Source organism: Paramormyrops kingsleyae, chromosome 15 (genome assembly GCF_048594095.1).
Source record: "Paramormyrops kingsleyae isolate MSU_618 chromosome 15, PKINGS_0.4, whole genome shotgun sequence".
NCBI lineage: Eukaryota > Metazoa > Chordata > Actinopteri > Osteoglossiformes > Mormyridae > Paramormyrops > Paramormyrops kingsleyae.
The window spans coordinates 21,788,883-21,806,825 of NC_132811.1; the positions used below are offsets into that span (position 1 = coordinate 21,788,883).

Genomic DNA, 17,943 nt, shown 5'->3' on the forward strand with positions numbered 1-17,943 from the left:
GGAGGGACGGAGGGAGTGTGAGAGAGAACAGGGAGTGTGAGAGAGCGAGAGACTGCAGTGAAGAGAGGAGTAGTCCGTCAGCGCTACAATACTGTAAAATGCTATAGACGGCGCGGGTTTTCATTTACTTTTGTTAATATAACCAGAGGGCAAGGAAAGCAGCGCTCGCGCTCAGGTACGCAAAATACTTATTTCATTTGATAAATGAGCAGTTGGCTTCTGGTTGCTTCGCCTGTTTACACTTTCCTAAAATATTATTTCCATAGACGGAAGTGATGGATTTCACAAAAATATTTTAAAAATTGACCGAAAAAAGGTATTCTTTAAATTTTACAGGACACCGTTTGCTGTTGTGTTTAGAAGGTAGCGGCGCGCTGGAAAGGAGCGGAGTAAGGAGACAGGTGAGGAAAACCTTTTCCCGACCACTATTTATGAATGAAAAACAAACGGGGTCCGCCTGGGAATGTGTGTAAATCGACAGGATGCAACTCTGTGCCAAAATATGAGTCTAACGTAAACTTCAAGTATTTATCATCTTATGTGTGCATTGCGTGCTACGTGAAAACAACTTGATGATGATTGCACGGTTTATTTTATTCATTATTCAGAAAACGACGGCGATGTTATACCATGTACATATGAGAGTGCATGTATCGCTTCATACGTGTCGTTCCGTTGTGCTTCAGCGACTATTCAGGCACAAGCCACTGTAGATGCGAGTGTTACAATGTGTATGGGCACATATAATAAAAATTAATTGCTTGTGTTTGTGGAAAATATCTACAGGATCGCAAGAGCATCTGACAGCTGGCTTTGGGGTTGGGGGTTGGGTGGAGGGGGTAGCTGGCAGGGAGGGAGGGTGTTGTAAGTGGTAGTGTGATGCTCACTCTATCCCAATTTCGCCGGGCATGAGACACAGTGCCTCTGATCCGCTGTACTGTCCATCGTCCAGCCGCCGTGCAGGAAGACGGCGAGTAAACTGTGAGTTAAGTATGGAGTGATGGTTTGGACATTATTTACATGTGCCGTGGGAGTATACGTCCAAGTCACGATTTGCCTAGGTAGAAAAATCACGTCATGCTCTTTTCCAGCCCCTACACCCACGTTGTTTCAATATCTGGATGTTAATGCTCTCAGTTGCGTGTGCATTTTGACGCATACATAAGGACTGATTACTACACATTTGAAGTGGGGGTATGTGGTGTGTGTGTGTGTGTTTAAGCATTGCTATTGTTTAAAGGTAAATCAGCAGTCTGGGAGTTAGGCAAAGGGGTGACATGCTGCAGAAACCTATAGCTGGCTGGAAATCAATGGAATGGCACAAGTTCATATGATTTCAGATGCCTCAAGTTGTTTTCAGCCATCATCGTGTTTCTTAGTGTGATATTTACAGTAAGGTCCATTATCTGCTAGTTCCTGCCTAAAGATTAAAGTTGAACAGCCAACCGCTGTAACATTTATCTGACTCGGAGGGCAGCCTAGTTTAGACAAACGGTCCATTTTCAGGACTGAAACTGAGCCATTCCTGCTAAGAGAGTATTGCAGTATTTCGTATGGACATGGTTATTTCATACTGACATGATGATTTTCGTAGTGCCCATAGTGTGTGTGTGGGACCTGGACAAGTTAGTGAGCAATTTACATTCAGAAGTATGTTAATGATGACTGTGTGAGCAGTTTCATCCTCTGAGGAACCATCTTCCCAGAGGCAGAGAGGAAAAAATACGAGGTTGAAGAAGGAATTTTACAACACATTCATCACATTTTTATATAATTTTTTTCCTGGTTTAAAGCTGATTTTTAAGCCAGAAGTTTCCCATGGCTCAAATAACAGTGGATTTTATATGGCAACTAGGTAGTGGTACCTAAAGTTGGCAGAGTTAATTATAAGAATTAATTAAAAATTCACAGTCTGGTATGCTGCACCTGGCTTAATGATATATTCAATCACAATACAGAAACAACTAGAACCCAGGGAAAACAAAAATTTCTAAAAATGCACAGTTTCTATAATTTAATGAGTAAATCATTGGTATTGTTACAAAAGATATATTAGTCATCCTACAAAGTACCTTTTTACTTCGTAATTTATTTCTATGTTATATACAATAAAATTATATTAATGACTGAATTCTATTCTTAAACCGAACAAAAACAAATGTTTTCTGACAAATCATTTTCATCTATCGGAAGATTCTACCTAGTAATGTTGATGATAGAGGAAAATCCATTCTTATTGTCTGAGGTTAGCTGATGGCCGTTTGAAGACCTTCCTCTGTGTTATCTCAGCATTGCATTCTCATTGTCAGAATTTCTCCATATTATGCATGCTGGCTTATTTACTGATAACTTATTTTAATTACTCTCATTGCTTGGTGTGCTAGCCTTCACTGCATTAAAGCTTTAACTTGCATGAAAGGTTTAGCTGATTTCAGTCAGCTTACTGACAATGCAATGAAATTCAGACCACATACTCATCTGGTGTCTCATTTGGAAATATTATAGGATTTTCTGCTTGTTTTGAAAATATTATTAAATCAATGAGAATCCTAGAATGTCTAGAAAAACATATTTTTTGAATGTTATGCACAAAGGAAAGGGCCATAAAACATATCTATGACTCCAGGGAGTGAAAATACTTGTGATTTAGGTCTACGAGAACATGTGTTATTCTAAAAAGTGGTTTTTTTTTTGCCTGTTTAGGCAGTGAATTGGGCTGTAATCTTGGGGCGATGAGTATACTAAGCTTCATGGCATCAGATTTGAAAGAGCAGTGAATAATTTTAGCTCACACCTCCAGGGCTGTGGGTTCGAGTGTCCCTTCTCCTATGTGTGGAGTTTGCATGATCTCTCTGTACTCTGTGGGTTTTCTTGTGCAGTTCAAAGACATGCATTTAGGTTAACTGGTATCTCTAAATTGCCTGTGGGGTATGACTTTGTGTATGCTCTGTGTTGCCTGGGATATGCTCTAGCCTCTCTGTGACCAAAACCAGGGTAAGGCCTTGGAAGATGGATGGAGGAATATATCCCCAGCAATTGATCTGATTTCTAAGGCTCAAATGGAACAGACTGTAAACACATTAGAACTGAAAGCTCCAAATAGCTCAGCTGTTATTAATATCCTGTGAATCACGGCGTAGTGTACGTTTATGCTGCGGTCGACACCCGAAGGCAAACACCTCAAGCACAAATATCTCACACGTATCCCACAAGCACACACTTCCATAGAACTAGCAATGATATTCGTGAAATCGCCCTTCTGCAGTGCCATGTTTATAGGTTAAGACACGTGAAGACTAATGCAAAACATTTGCTGTGAACAGTAGGCTATCTGATGTTGTTCGTGTGGGATTTGTTTTTGTGAAAAATGTACCAAAAATACTCAATAAATCACAGATAATTGAAAGTATGTTTTTCTAACACAGGCTGAGCGCACCCTTTATAAGTCAGGTTTCGTCTCAGTCCTGCATATTCCTGATATTTCCCTGTACTCGGTATGAATGCTTTTTTGGAAGAATTTGGACTCACACCTGTTCTGCCCAGACTGATTACTCAGTTCTGGTCTAGGGGGGACAGTGTTGTTTCGCTGTGGTAGATACTTTTAAGCAGCAACAGTCAGAACTAATCACACAACGGCATTAGACCTATGAGAAATAAAATGAACATGCACTACTGTCTTTGACATGTAAATAGCTATTAGGTTTAAACTTTTATGGATCAAAACCCCAAAGGTAGTGACGTTAAAGTTTGATTCATAAAGAATCAGACTCAATTTAACATATTTAACACATCAAAGGACTGAATGTACCTTAGTTTGTCAGTGGGACAGCAACAACAGATTCCTGTTTATCCATGTAGCTGTCAATGGGTTCATTAAAACTAACATGTTAAAATGGAAACCACCTCAAATGGGTCATTATGCCTGGCTACTTGAACCCATCTGATGAGTCCTCCATTGAATCTCCATGGTAATTTAGATACTTGGGGTGTTTTGCATGTTGGATATCTGTCAAATGAATAGTTTTTGACTGAAACCCCAGATCTATGTCGAATGTTCATTTCCGACAAATACATTTTCTTTATGTGAAGTAAATGTTATTTTGAAATAGGATTTGCTTTATGTGGGGGGGGGGGGGGGCAATATGGTGGCTCAGTGGGTAGCACTGTGCCGGTTGCCCTGTTGAGTTTGAATCCCCCCTGGCTCTGTGTGTGTGGAGTCTGCCTGTTGTCCCATGTTGGTGGGTTTCTTTCCAAAGTTCATTGAAAGCTAATTGGTGTCTCTAAATTACCTGCAGTGTGTGATTGTGTGAGTCCTGCAATGGACTGGTATCCCATCCAGGTTGTCCTTCAGACTTGTGCCCTGTGCAGCCTGGGATAGGCTCCAGGGCCCTGCAGTCCTCTCCACTATGCAGGTAAAGTTTTGGCTGCAGAATGATAAAGACAGTTTATCCAGGGTGTCAAGGGCAGAGGTGGGGACTCAAGTGACTGGTTCGCAACTTGACTCAGACTCAAGTCACTAATTTGATGATTTGTAACTCTACATGAGTGACTTGGACTTGACTTGGACTTGACAACAGGAGACTTGGACCTTTCTTGGACCCTATGACTTAAGAGTTGAGGTTATAGTCCCCCCTCTGGATACCATAACGTTAATTTTATTATTTCAGTGTATATTACTTTTCTGTTGTCCGCAATTTCAATTGGCTGAATGCACGGTCTTCTGAGATAGCTTGTTGGAAAGATGCAAACAACAACAACAATCAAATTTATTTTTGTATAGCGCATTATCACAACATTACATCGTCTCAAAGCGCTTTACAGCATCCCCACCCAAAGCCCCCAGTGAGTAAGCCATAGGCGACAGTGGCAAGGTAAAACTCCTGAGAAGGAAGAAACCTTGGGAGGGACCAGACTCAAAGGGGGAGCCCATCCTCCAGGGGCCGGCAGGGAGAGTCAGATACAGTAAAATTTGAGACACAAATGGGGAGCAGGGGGGAGATGACAGCCGGTGCCAATGCTGCCTCCAATCGCCAGGCAACCAGAAGGCAGGGAGCGGGTCATACATGGAAGATGACACAGGCAGAACGGCAAGCTGGATGCACGGACGTCATTGGTAGAGATGACGTCACATGTTGCAGGGTGTGCTGGACATCTTGATAGATTGAGGTCTCCAGGCAGCACCCCCCAGGAGGAGTAGGGGAAGTAAAATATGTAATTAGTCAAAGTAGGGGAGACTATAGGCAGTGCTAACAGTTAGATGAGTGCAATATGAAGTGCAGTGTGCAAGCCCCGGCAGATATGGCTACGGTCACTCCCTGCACATACTAGGACATAAAAACTGTTTGAGGACAACTGTGACAGAGTGGAGACTCTCTTTTCAACCCATCTCTGCCTGTGAAGTGGGTTTTAATCACTAAAGTTTAAAAAAAAACTGACATAGGTATGGACTCAAGTTACATGACTCACAACTCGACTTGGACTTGAGTCACAATTTGATGTCTCTCGACTCAACAGCAAAAATGATGACTTTGACTCGACTTTGATTGAGGGCACGTGACCTGAGATCTGACTTTGTTTTGATTCGAGGCTTGACTCGGACTTGCCACTGAGTGACTTTTTCCCTTTCCTGGTTAAGGGTGGCTCCCCCCTTTTGACCTTCTCAATAAAATAAAACAGAACACCTCACCACTCCTGAATAAGAAGGAAAAAGGCATCAAAATTAGCCAGGCCAGGAGCCCTTATTTATCCTCCCTTTAACTCCACAACTTCCATCTCTTACTATAATCATGACCTGATTAAACAAATGCACTTACTTTACTGTTTTTATAGCAAAAATGGTTTCCAGTCTCATGTGTTTATGTGATACTCGGGGTTTTCTATGTGATTTCTGTTTTGTTTTTGTTGGGTGTCATTCACTGGCTGTTGTAATAACAATATTATATAGTCTATGCTTACATTTGTAGACAGATTCCGTAAGAGATACTCTTGTTACTGTGATTCTAGTACCCTCAACCTCCAAATCTTTTACTCTTTGACGTACTGTTTAAATGTACTAACATGATGATGTTATTTTCATAACGCAATGGTTTTCAAGCAAATGTCTTGGTATGGGAGAAGTGGCTGCAGGGATTTTTCAAGAAGGTGGAGCTGCGTCAGGATTTAACTAAATAAAGATTAAATTACTATTTAATTATAAAATTGTCTGATGCTGCCTTGGTCCTCTTTGCTAAACTCAGAGCATCCCATTCTAATTTTATCAGGTTTTTGAACCAGCTGGGCAGCTAGGCACTTATTAATTTTCTAATTTGATAAAAATTAGATTAAAATGAGATAATTAGATTTTAAAATGCTGGACATGCTGTGCCCACCCGCACCGGATCGGACTCTTCAAACTCTGACACTTAGGTGGCTTTTGTTCGGAGCTCTTTGAGCCAATCTGTACATGTTAAAAGACCAGAGATCATATACTTTCTGGAGTCTGGGTGTGTAGAAGGACCTGAAGCTTACCAGTTGGTCACTGACCCACATTCAGTGTCTTATTTATAGTGGAGTCTCTTTCGTGTTTGTGGAGTTGCAGGGACCTCCCTCGAGACATAAACGATCAGCTGGATTTTATGTGAGTTTTTTTTAGGAGCGAAATTGATAGCAGGCGATTTAAAACCAATAAAATGCTTTTTAAAAAATATACATTCAGAATAGCTAGGCTACTCTTAGTTTCTGTTCATGCCAGTGAACAATAAGAAATGACTTCTGACATGGGATTATCATTATTGGTTATATGTATATTATTGTTCCATTATCGTTATTTTGTATAAATAATTAAATCCGTACTGTAAAGATTTACCTTATATTGCTTTTGAGAGTTAGTTTTTATTAGTAGTTATCCTGACCAGAACAAGCAGGTGGGGGATTGGTGGATGTATCTGTAGCTATATGTACTTTAATCTTTATATGTTAAATCTTGTATCTTTGTGTTTGGTAGCAACTAAGAAAACTCAGTAGCCTTTAAAATCTGTTATTGGTCCATTGAAAGACAGTCATTAAGGTAGGTCCTGTTCCATTTTATGATTTGAGACTTTATTTCTCGGATTTATTTGATAATTTATTGATTTATTTTTGGCAATTCATTAAATAAAACCATTGGAAGAAACATTTATTGGGCAGTGAGAGATGGAGGGCAGTTGGGTGTGTATTTATGAGCTGATAAGAAGCTTGCCATTATATCTCACAGTGTTTGGCCAATTCAGTGTAGGTCCTTTAATACAGAATGCTAGGTGATGCTCGCCGCACTCTGGATGGGACGCCGGTCCATGCTGGGCATATACACTAACACATTATGGGCGAATTAAAGACAAATTAGCCTAACTCAGCATCTTTGGACTGTGAGAGGAGTACCTGCATGAAACCTGATGATTTGCAGTTCACAAATAAACATTAAACTTGGCAAGGTTGGTTTTGGGAATTATTATTTTTTTTATTTTATTTTGTACTATTTCTTGCAGTTTACTACTGTTAATTAAGCAGGTGGTGTTGTGTGATGATTTTGACTCCCACAATGAGGATCCATAATTCCTCCCAGGCATTAACCCTCACCCTCAGACACACGGGACACTCCTACACACCGTAGGGCTACTGGAGGTCTGATGGCTGCTGTCCTTTTTTTCCGTCCGTCTGTTCCTTGCTTGACTTGGCCGGCCAGGGGGGGTGGTCTTGGTCAACCTGCCCAACACGCAGTTGTACCATATGATCATGTATGCTTCTGGGCCACAGGGAGTTTCATTAGTGCACTTCGGGGTAACTATGGGGGAGGGGCGCCGTATATAAATAGTTTAAAATGAATCATTATGCCTGTACATCTCCTCCGCCTGTGTGCGTTTATGCTGATCCAGCAAAGAGATAACAATGGACCACTTACCGTTAATGACTGGGCTCCACGGTCGTTCAGCACAACAGGACGCAGCGCAATAACAGTGAATGTAAGTGTGCATCTAGGATTCCCGAGCGCCAGACATCGTTAAACCCAGAAATGCAGCTACAGCGGTAGCCCTACGTACACTGAGTGAAATACCGAATAGTTACAGCTTAATGTTAATGAATTGAATGCTAATGGTGTAATTATAGCTGGGGTTTCAAAAAAGAGGTGAATAATTTTTCGTTTGAGTCCATCCAACGACTTTTTACAGTGACTGACAGATGACGTCGATGACTTCTTGCGGTTCACGTCTTTACCTGCTTTCCCTCCGCAACAGATCTTAATCAGAGTTCTTTCAGTACTTCAGTCTCAAAAAATATGCAAAACACCAGAAAGTATGTGAAATGAAGGCAGAGCGGTGTGTAAGCCCCCATGCAGTGACCCCCCCCCTCCCAGCGTGCCCTGGCATCATCGACCTTTAGCCCACATATGTGCACGTTTACCGCCAGTTGTCAGATCGACTCTCATCCATGCTGTAGATTGGCTGGGGTGCGAACAAAAGAGTGCATTGTTTTTGTACAGGGCGTTCATTACGTGCTGTATTTACAGCACACTCACAGGACAGGCTTATACGTTTCATGAGCACTTACAGGTGACCTTAAGGCCCAGCAGGCTTCCTGCTCGCCGGCCTCCTCGAGGTCGTCGTGTGCTCGTCACAGTGGCATCCGCAGTTACTAACGGCCGGTCAATGCGTCAGGGAAAATGGCAGCCAGACATATGGCACGCAGCTCCTCTCGCCCCAGCTGTCACTGTGTGTTACGGCCTCAGGAAGATGGATGGCTGAGGAGGCTTCGTTTAAGGGAAAGGCAGGTATTACTTGGAAGCCTGTTACAGATTAGCAGCCGTAGCTGCCTTGTGCCAGGTATTTCCCAGGACAGGTGACTCGGCTTGTTACTCTGGGTGACTGCGTTTAGCTGTTATTAAAGGGCAGATTCTGGTGGCAGGTTTTTATCGGTTTGAATGGTGTGGTCTGCACCACGGCCCAACGCGCGGCCTTCTCTGCATTTACGAGCCTGATGAACACGAGTGTGGAGGTTATTTCCGAGCGTGACGGCATCGGCTGGTCTCCATGGAAACAGCAGAGGACGTTGGAGGGGGACGTGCCAGAGTTAATGTTGGCTTTGGCAGGGCAGGTTGGCTAAAGTCACTAATACACTAAATTGCTTCAGCTGCAAGCCCCAGGCAAATATAAATTAATAAGATGCCCCCAACCACCCCCCCCGAAAGGATAAGTCAGTTAGCATTGCTGGCAGTGGACTGGAGATCCTGCTGTTTCTGTCATAGAGCTGAAAGGCATCGATCAAAGGGTCCTTGCCATTTACTTATTGATTTAACCGCATGGGGTGACCTCACGTGTGCCTCAATCGGAGAGCGTGCCTGGGGTCTTCAGAGCAGCTCTTTTTTGGGGGGCGCTGGGGATGACATGATGCCCTCCTGTAAAAGTCACACCGGGGTCTCTGTCCATAGTGGTCCTCGTGTAACTGTCTTAATCCTTTGCTTTATTATCTGCCAGTAATACATTGGAATGGCGTTTGTCTATAGTTTGACATGATTCATAGTGACATTTATATATTTACAGTTCTATATGCCTGTCAGAAGTTATAGAGTAAAAACTGCTTTTCTTGTCAGTCCGTGGAGTTGGGTTAACAAAGCCCCTGTAGTTCTGAGCACAATGTAAGACAGGTTAAAATGATGGAGATGACGGCTTGTCCTCCTCACCTTCTGAGAGACACATAGGTGTGATTCATCTGTCATCCTCATTTCCCAGTCTCCCTTGCCTCAAAGACCGATGGCTTCAGGTTGAGCTTCAGCAAGATAAATGAGTTAACGATGTCCAGCCCTTGTGCTGACGGTGACAGAGGGCGCAGTCTGAAGCACGCGGGAACACGCACGGACGGGGATGCGTGGGGCACAAGCGGCATGAGCGCGGCCAAAACGGGAAAACAGATCAGCACCGGTGGCTGAGGAGAGCATCAGGTGATGCCTTCAACAAGCTGGGAATCCACATCTGCAATGTTGCCCTTAAAAGACACAATTATCTGGGAAATAGTGCCGTCTAACAGCTGCTGCTCATTTTTATAATGTGCAGTGTGTGGTGGCATGAAGTAGAACATCACACTAGCATGGTTTTGGGGAAATTTGGGGCACTTCAATTGGTTATCAGTAGTTATGCGCAGTTTCTGGTTTATAAACCCAGAGATTGGATCCAGAAATATAGTTCTTCTTGTTTACCAATTATTGATATATAGAAAATTAGTGTTTCCCATATTGACCTTTGTGGTGTGTACCCAGATGTATGTAGGTGTGAGAAAGAGAAACACACAAATATGCCCATCTACAGCGATGCATGCAGGGATGCACAACAAACGCTGAACTTCACTGATACACGTGCATGCAGAGAAGAGGAGCACTCAGATGCATAATGCAATTTGATGTGGGTGGGGATGTTAACTCAGCTGCCCAGAATAATACGTAAACATGGATTCACACAGGGATGCATTAAGTAATGTGCATTTCCTGCATCGCCCACATTTAGTCTCCGATTTTCTTCTGCATTTCTGTTTCACACGCACGCAGATACACAGTTACATACATACAGTATGTCATATTAAATTAAATGAGGCACATATGGTAATGAGCCTGACGCTGAAGCAGTTTGATCACATTACTCTGACGGGACCTGCCTTCCGTTTCCTTGCCTAATCACATTAACAATGAAATCTGATCCCGGCGTTAAAAGTGCCAGCATTGTTTTCTGGACGCACGAACACGACGTTGATTTCCCAGGGCCCAGTGTTGTACCGGCCATATTTCAGAGATGCTGTGGCCGCGATGTGTTTTGATATAGCAGCCCGTGGGGCAGTCACAGCACTGAAGGAGCCTATCGATCGTCCATTGCTCTGCTGAGATGCTTCAGGCTTAGATAAACGATAATGTATAAGGACCTTTTTCAAAAGGGCCTGTAAACCGTGTTGCTTAAATGGCTACACACTGGGTCAAGGAGCGTTTAACCTGGAATACTGTAGTCTTCCAAACTTGCATGCACATCTATTTACAGGTATTAAATTATGAAAGACTACCTGGTTTAGAATTATCATAAAATCTATTAATGCTTTCTATTAATAATGACGTGAAATAGAATTTTTTTTAAATAGTTCAAAACCCCAAATAAAGTAAAAGATGAACTCAGAATCATCATTTGGCAAAGATCCATCTTAAATCAGACATATGTGATCCCTTGTTTTCAGAGAGGTTGGTTTGCACAGATTTCCTGCATCAATGTGGTTGAGGTATTTTACACCACATGCATCTATCCTTGAGGATGGGGGGTGGGGGTATCAGAATGTTAGTGATGTTAGTGATGTTTCTTGAGATGTATGCCCTACAAAGCCATGCTTTCTCTCTACTTTTCAGGCTTAGGAAAACACGTAGTGTGGAAGCTTCAAGGCCAAGATGCCAGAGCAGAGCAATGACTACAGGGTGGTGGTGTTCGGGGCCGGGGGGGTGGGGAAGAGCTCTCTTGTGCTGCGCTTCGTAAAGGGAACCTTTAGGGACACTTACATCCCCACTGTGGAGGACACGTACCGGCAGGTGATCAGCTGCGACAAGAGCGTCTGCACCCTGCAGATCACTGACACCACGGGCAGTCACCAATTCCCCGCCATGCAGCGTCTGTCCATCTCCAAGGGTCACGCCTTCATCCTGGTCTACTCCATCACCAGTCGGCAGTCACTGGAGGAGCTCAAGCCCATCTACCAGCAGGTGTTGGCCATCAAGGGCAGCATAGAGAATATCCCCGTCATGCTGGTGGGGAACAAGTGCGACGAGAACCAGCGGGAGGTGGAGACCAGGGAGGGCGAGGCCCAGGCGGCCACCTGGAAGTGCGCCTTCATGGAGACCTCAGCCAAAATGAACTACAACGTCAAGGAGCTCTTCCAGGAGCTGCTCAACCTGGAGAAGAAGCGGAACATGAGCCTCAACATCGACGGCAAACGCTCCAACAAGCAGAAGCGTGCTGACAAGCTGAAGGGAAAGTGTAGCGTCATGTAGGCCTGGTGGGAGCAGGGGAGAAGGAACGAGGAGGAGATGGGGTCAAGTAGACACGAGTTGGAGGTGGAAGCTGGGGGAAGAGTAGGTGTGTTCAAAAAGAAGAGCGAAGAACCATGTGACCTAGCAGAATTTTATGTAACCCCTTACACCGCCCACTTTCCTTTCTCATATGAAAACATGATCCATTCACAGCATACTCAGTCCATTAAGCGTCACCTTTTTTAATCGGAATGTGTCGTCCGTGAGGAGGAGCTTCCATCACGGAAGGAGAGACTGACACAGAAGAAGTGTGGAATAGTGGAAAAGGACAATGCCATGCTTTCAGTGATCCCACAGGGTGACGGTAGCAGAGGGAGTGGGGCGTCTAAAGCCGGGATCATGGTGGTGGTTTGAGGGAGACGACCCCTGCGTGTTGGTGTGTGTGGCATTTGTCCTGCATGGTGGGTCAGCTTGGGGCTGCCTCTCCCTCCTCCTCTTCTGTTTTTCCTTCAGCCACATAAGTTACAGGTTTTAATCCGGGGGCCGAGGCACCGGGACGGAGGCCGCTGACACCCCGCCGCTGCTGTGTCAGCGAGACGGCCGCAAAATCCACCGGTCAGATGCTCTCAGCCAAAAAATTCACTCCATTATTAAGTCGGCCCAACAGAAAGATCCTGATACGGAAGGAAGGAAAAGGCAGCTATAAAGTTAACCGCAGGTTTCTGCTGCTGTTTTTAAGATTTATGTTGTTTAGGAAGAAAACTCCTTCAGCTTCTCCATGTTTAGCCCTGATATTTTCTGCCGGCTGAAATCTCACCTCTCCTGGTGTTCTGTATCAGAGAAACACAGGACAGAAGTCAAATTCTTGAGTCACGTTTGAAATGCCACACGCTGAATTTTTTGCCAATGCGTAAATGTCTTCTTTCTATTCTCATAATACAATGTGACTCAGCTACAAGGCAAATGGACTGTTTTAGTGTCTCTCTGTAGTGCTCAGTACTGGTAGTCTTTAAGGTTCACTTGCTGGTTCCGCTCCAGCCGTCTGCATGCTCCTCACGTGTCCAGCAGTGCCACACGGGACCAGCTACTGCCCATCCGTGCCAAGTTGTGGGGGCTGTTTAGAACATCCCGCTGATGAAGTGGCCTTTTTTAGTGTAAAAAAAAATTCTCCAGTGCTAAAATCTACTGCTTTGAAGAGTCATCTGTGAAACAGAACGTCCTTTGAGTCCTTAGCATATTTTTGATTTATTTGTTTTTTACTCTCCCTCCCCATTCAGAGACAGGACTTGATTGCTCTCATAAGCCCTAGGCACAATGTCACTTCTTACCAGCCTGTTTTCGATGCTGGTGTCTTCCAAACCCAACGAGATGTTCACAGATGAGGCGGGGGAGGTGGAGGATGGGGTGGAGGGGCAGAGCATCACCTCAGGCACCACCAATGACCACTGGGCAGGGAGTCAGGCTGAAAGTAGGTGCCTGCACACCTTGAGAGATCCTCCCCCAGTGGCATCACCCGTCTCAAATCGGTTATCTCTGAAATGCAGGCTTGAGATTGATACATTTAGACAGCTGCATCCTGTAGCATGAACGTCATGTGAGATACACAATGCACAGTCCCACAATTCTCCATTCAACAGGCGATAGAAGGTATATATCCTTCTCTTTTGTGATCTAGTAAGCAAATAGGACAAGTGGAGCTACTAACCTTTATGTGCCATGTGTCTTTTAGAGTAACAGCACTTATGGAAGACTTAGAAATTATACAGGTACTGATTTGGTCATGTACTTTTGAGTGAAATTTGCATAATCCAGACATAGATACATGACAAGGCAGGAAAGATAGATATTATGACTATGATGATTAAACTATCAATCACAAGTACTGAGCAGTTTTGACCTGTAGAGAAAAAACATTCAAATAATAAGATAAATACTTTTACTCTATTAATGGAGTACCATGGTATCATACAACATGTGTGCATAAATTATCATATTTATTTGGTACATTATTCCTCCTCCCCAATGTCATGATAGAAACTGATTCACCCCTGGGACTTCCTGTTAGATGCAAGAAGGGGTTGGAATAATGCAGCTGTCTTGTCCGGTGATTTGGCCAGGTCAGGAAGGAGAGGAGTGGTTGGAATGTAGAGACCAACAAGTAGGTGTGATCCAAAGGGTGGGCGTGGCCAGACAGAGCAATAATGGTTGATGTCCTGAGCAGGTTCATTTAGGGCTTTTTGGAGTGTCTCAGGTTGCAAGAACTCCCAATGTCCCGCATTCATATGTCAGAGGTCTCCATCTACGGCGACAACCACCCAGATTAAAAGATTTTGTTTTCCCACTTCTTTTGATCTAATAAAAAGGGAACCAACCTAACCTGAACCAAAGAAAGATTATTTGAGGTTGGATTCAAACAATATGCTTTGTTAGTCTAAAAAGCACAGTATGACACCCCAGTATGCCTGATGGTACCATGGCCAATGAAACTAATTAGAATAGTGAATAACTGCAGTTCATTTTATTATAGTTTGCAACAGACATGCATCCACATCAATGGATATGGCAGAAGAGAACCTATAATTTTTTCCAGATGTAAAATATTTGGAGACATAACATGGCATATTGCATGTAAACATTTAGAATTATTTTATAGCTACTATACTATACATAATTTAAAAAATATATTTTATTCTATGGCACAATTGTAAGTATGAGGAGCAGACTACCAAAATATTTAAAAATGTTTATGTTCTTTTATATACATATACAAATATATACCCTATGTAATATGTAGAATAATTCAACAAAGTGCCCGGTATTTGAAGGTTTGTGTTGCACAAGCAAATTCTTTCCTGTAAAGCATGTAAAAGTTGTATGTATAATATATGTATACATACACACACACAATTATATATCTGGACATTGAACATACATAAATAAAATGTCCAGACAGGTTAGCACTTTTCAAATTGCCTAGATTATACATCAGGGAGTTTTTTCAGACACTAAAGATGAAACTTGTATGAATGTTCTTTTGAGCATAGAACTCAAACCAGAAAATGGATTTGAAGCAGGGATTTGTTTTACCAGCATCTGATTTGCTGTCTGAAAAAAAAATCACAATAATCACAGATTACAAACTTCCAAACTTAGGCACTTCCCATTGGAGTTAAATATGTTGCGATTTAACTCAGAACATGGCAATACTGTGGTAAGATTTCGGGTCTGCGTTGTCTGAAAGAGGTGTGTCTGTTTTCCAAAGTCCTCCTTTTTGTGCCAAGGTTTCTATTGTCTCTTTTTTTTTCTTTGCATTTATTTTGTGCTCTTTTGGTTCTTTTGACAGCTTATCTTGTATCTTGTTAACAGAAACACACAGTCCTAATGGAAATTAGCTTTCCTCTGTTCTTTTTCAATGACATTCAATTCCAGGTGCAGGGATTTGACTGACTCACCACAGAACTATACTATTATCGTTATTAGTGTAATTTACATAGGAGAATGAACACTACAGGGAGCCAAAGGGTAGGAGCACAACTGTTAGCTACTCTGACCCCACAGGAGAGTGTGCTCTCCTGATGTCATCCCCCCACCACGACAGGACCAGGACCACAGAACAGTGAGTCTGCTTGAGTGCTGCATGCAGAAGATGTTTCATATTATTTCCTGGTTTTTTTGCACCTTTAAATACGGTGGGGGTGGATACATTGCATCGTACATGGGAATTGTTTTAAAGAAAGCTATCATTTCTCTGAACTCACCCCGCTGGTTTCCAAGTTGTGTAATATATTCTTGCCTGCAGCAAGTTTAGGATTCAACAGCCTTTGCGTGCTCCTTGATAACCCCCCCCCCCCCCCCCCCCGCCCACACCTGGGAAAAGTCACTGCAGTGCGGGGCCAAACTCAGAAATGATGTCTTTCGGACTGTCCGTTATGCTCACCAGCTATCCCACCATTTTTTAGTCCTCTTATGGTAGCAAAAAAAATGCACCTGTCTTGTTTTGTTTCCTCTGCTGATAAGCTTTTTACAAGCAAAGTGAAGGCAAAGAGAGCTTTGAAAAGCACATACATAATAAGAAAGGAGATGCTCCAAACCGGACTGCGCGGGCAGTGCATCACACGATGCATCATTAAATGCATTTCAAATTTTGTACATTTTTTTATGTGAAAGGGAAAGATCTGTAGGAAAGGATCAAATGTATTTCTGTAAGAATCAACTTTTTATGTGTGTTTGTCCGTTTATGCTTGCCTTTCCGAACAAACTCCAGTCATGGCATTTTTTCCCTAATTTTGTTTCAGGCTTTGGTTTAAGGTCTGTTATCTGTTGTAAATACTTCCAAGTGTAATATATGTTTGTACAGGTGCACACACACACACCACACACACAAACACACACAGACCCTCACACACATTCTGGACAGAAGTGGGACAATGCTAGAGGTTTTACTGCAGCATGAGTGAAAATGACGCACAGATGTTAGACCACAGCAAATTTCAGCAACCTACGTTCACCTTATCGACGCACCAAGATGCAATCCACGGCTTCCAGCTGCAGCTGGACGTGACGACTGGTTGTCCTCATACAAATGAGAACATCCCTGGACATCAGCGCTGGAAGGGAAGCTGACAGAAAGAGAATAGTGGACCTCTGAGGATGTTCTTTGATTTCAGCATTTAACAGCGACTGGGGGCTGTGGCCATCACTGCTGTAACCCCCGCATGTCCAGCATTGTCACTATGGGTAGCTGTCTGCACACGCCAGCATGAGGGCAAAGGTCGAGACTGTGAAGCATCCGTCTTTTGAACCCCTGTGCAGTCTTCTGTTCTCACTGTTTTCGTTTTTAAGATTACGACCAGATATTTTCAATGTTTGCTCTTTATTTAATGAAGTGACCATCTAGCATTCCCTCCTAGCAATAGTCTTCCTATCAATGATATACTGTGTTCATGCATCCCATGACAAATGATGATAGTAATAAAAATAATATTATAATCAGTCTGCATACAAAATGACTTTTTTTTAATAAAACACCCTTTAAAATGCAGCCATTGTTTTTTTGTTTTTTTTTGGTCATCTTGCTACCAGACCCTCACTGGTAGAAGAGGATCTGGAAGGGTCTCATTTGCTCAAATCTCACTGCTGTTCAGGAATGATCTGCATACGGTGTGCTCCTGTTTAATTCCAACCCCTGCTTTCTGCATTCTGCACGAGATGCGGTTGCCATGGTAACTCCATTGCTCAATCCACATGGAGACGCTGGTTCGCCCAGGTAAGGATACTGACAAAAGCAAGAGTTCCCACTTTAAACAATAAAAGGACATGGCTTGTATCACAACATTAGTTTGTGACTACAGTGCACCCAGTATTGTACATAAACTTACTTATTATAGTCTTGACCATACATTCCCCTAGGCAAGCCTGAGTTAGTCATTATAACTAGCATCATTCTCAAGATACTTAATCAAAATTGTACGATTAACCTGATTTTTAAACTCTTCAAAAAGCCTAGCAAGGTATGTAAATAGAAGGCAAATCCCATTTCTTTATTCTTACCTGCCTTTATTCCTCTAATCCAAATGATTTTTTTCTGTGCCGACGATTCCTTCTCCATTTCGTATATTTTTGCAAAATGTGGTTTGAAAAACACCTGACTTTGTATTTGGGGCCAACAGCCAAAATAAAAGCCAAGTTATCTGTGGCTCTGAATGTCCCTCTCACTCTGTGTTTTTCTCTCTTTTCCTTTAATTTCTGTGTGCCAGTGGCTCTGGCAGCTAGCACCACTATAATTTCTCTGAATTACAGTGCTTTCAGCCGGCACACCACTTTAAGAAGGTCATGGGTGCAGCCTCTGGGCTGTAATGAGTGCCACACGGCAATCCAACCGGACCGCACAAGTCACATGTGAAGCTGAATACAGAAGCAAGCAAAATACTTTTGTGGAAGAA

At 42.9% G+C, this 17,943-nt stretch overlaps 1 protein-coding gene across 1 annotated transcript; it reads left to right on the plus strand.

The window, feature by feature from the left end:
- Positions 1-17,042, plus strand: diras1a (DIRAS family, GTP-binding RAS-like 1a). Its single transcript, XM_023813331.2, has 3 exons — positions 1-175; positions 337-401; positions 11,387-17,042. The coding sequence occupies exon 3, from the start codon at positions 11,426-11,428 to the stop codon at positions 12,020-12,022; it is 597 nt and encodes a 198-aa protein (XP_023669099.1). The 5' UTR covers positions 1-175; positions 337-401; positions 11,387-11,425; the 3' UTR covers positions 12,023-17,042.
- The last annotated feature ends 901 nt before the right edge of the window (positions 17,043-17,943 follow it).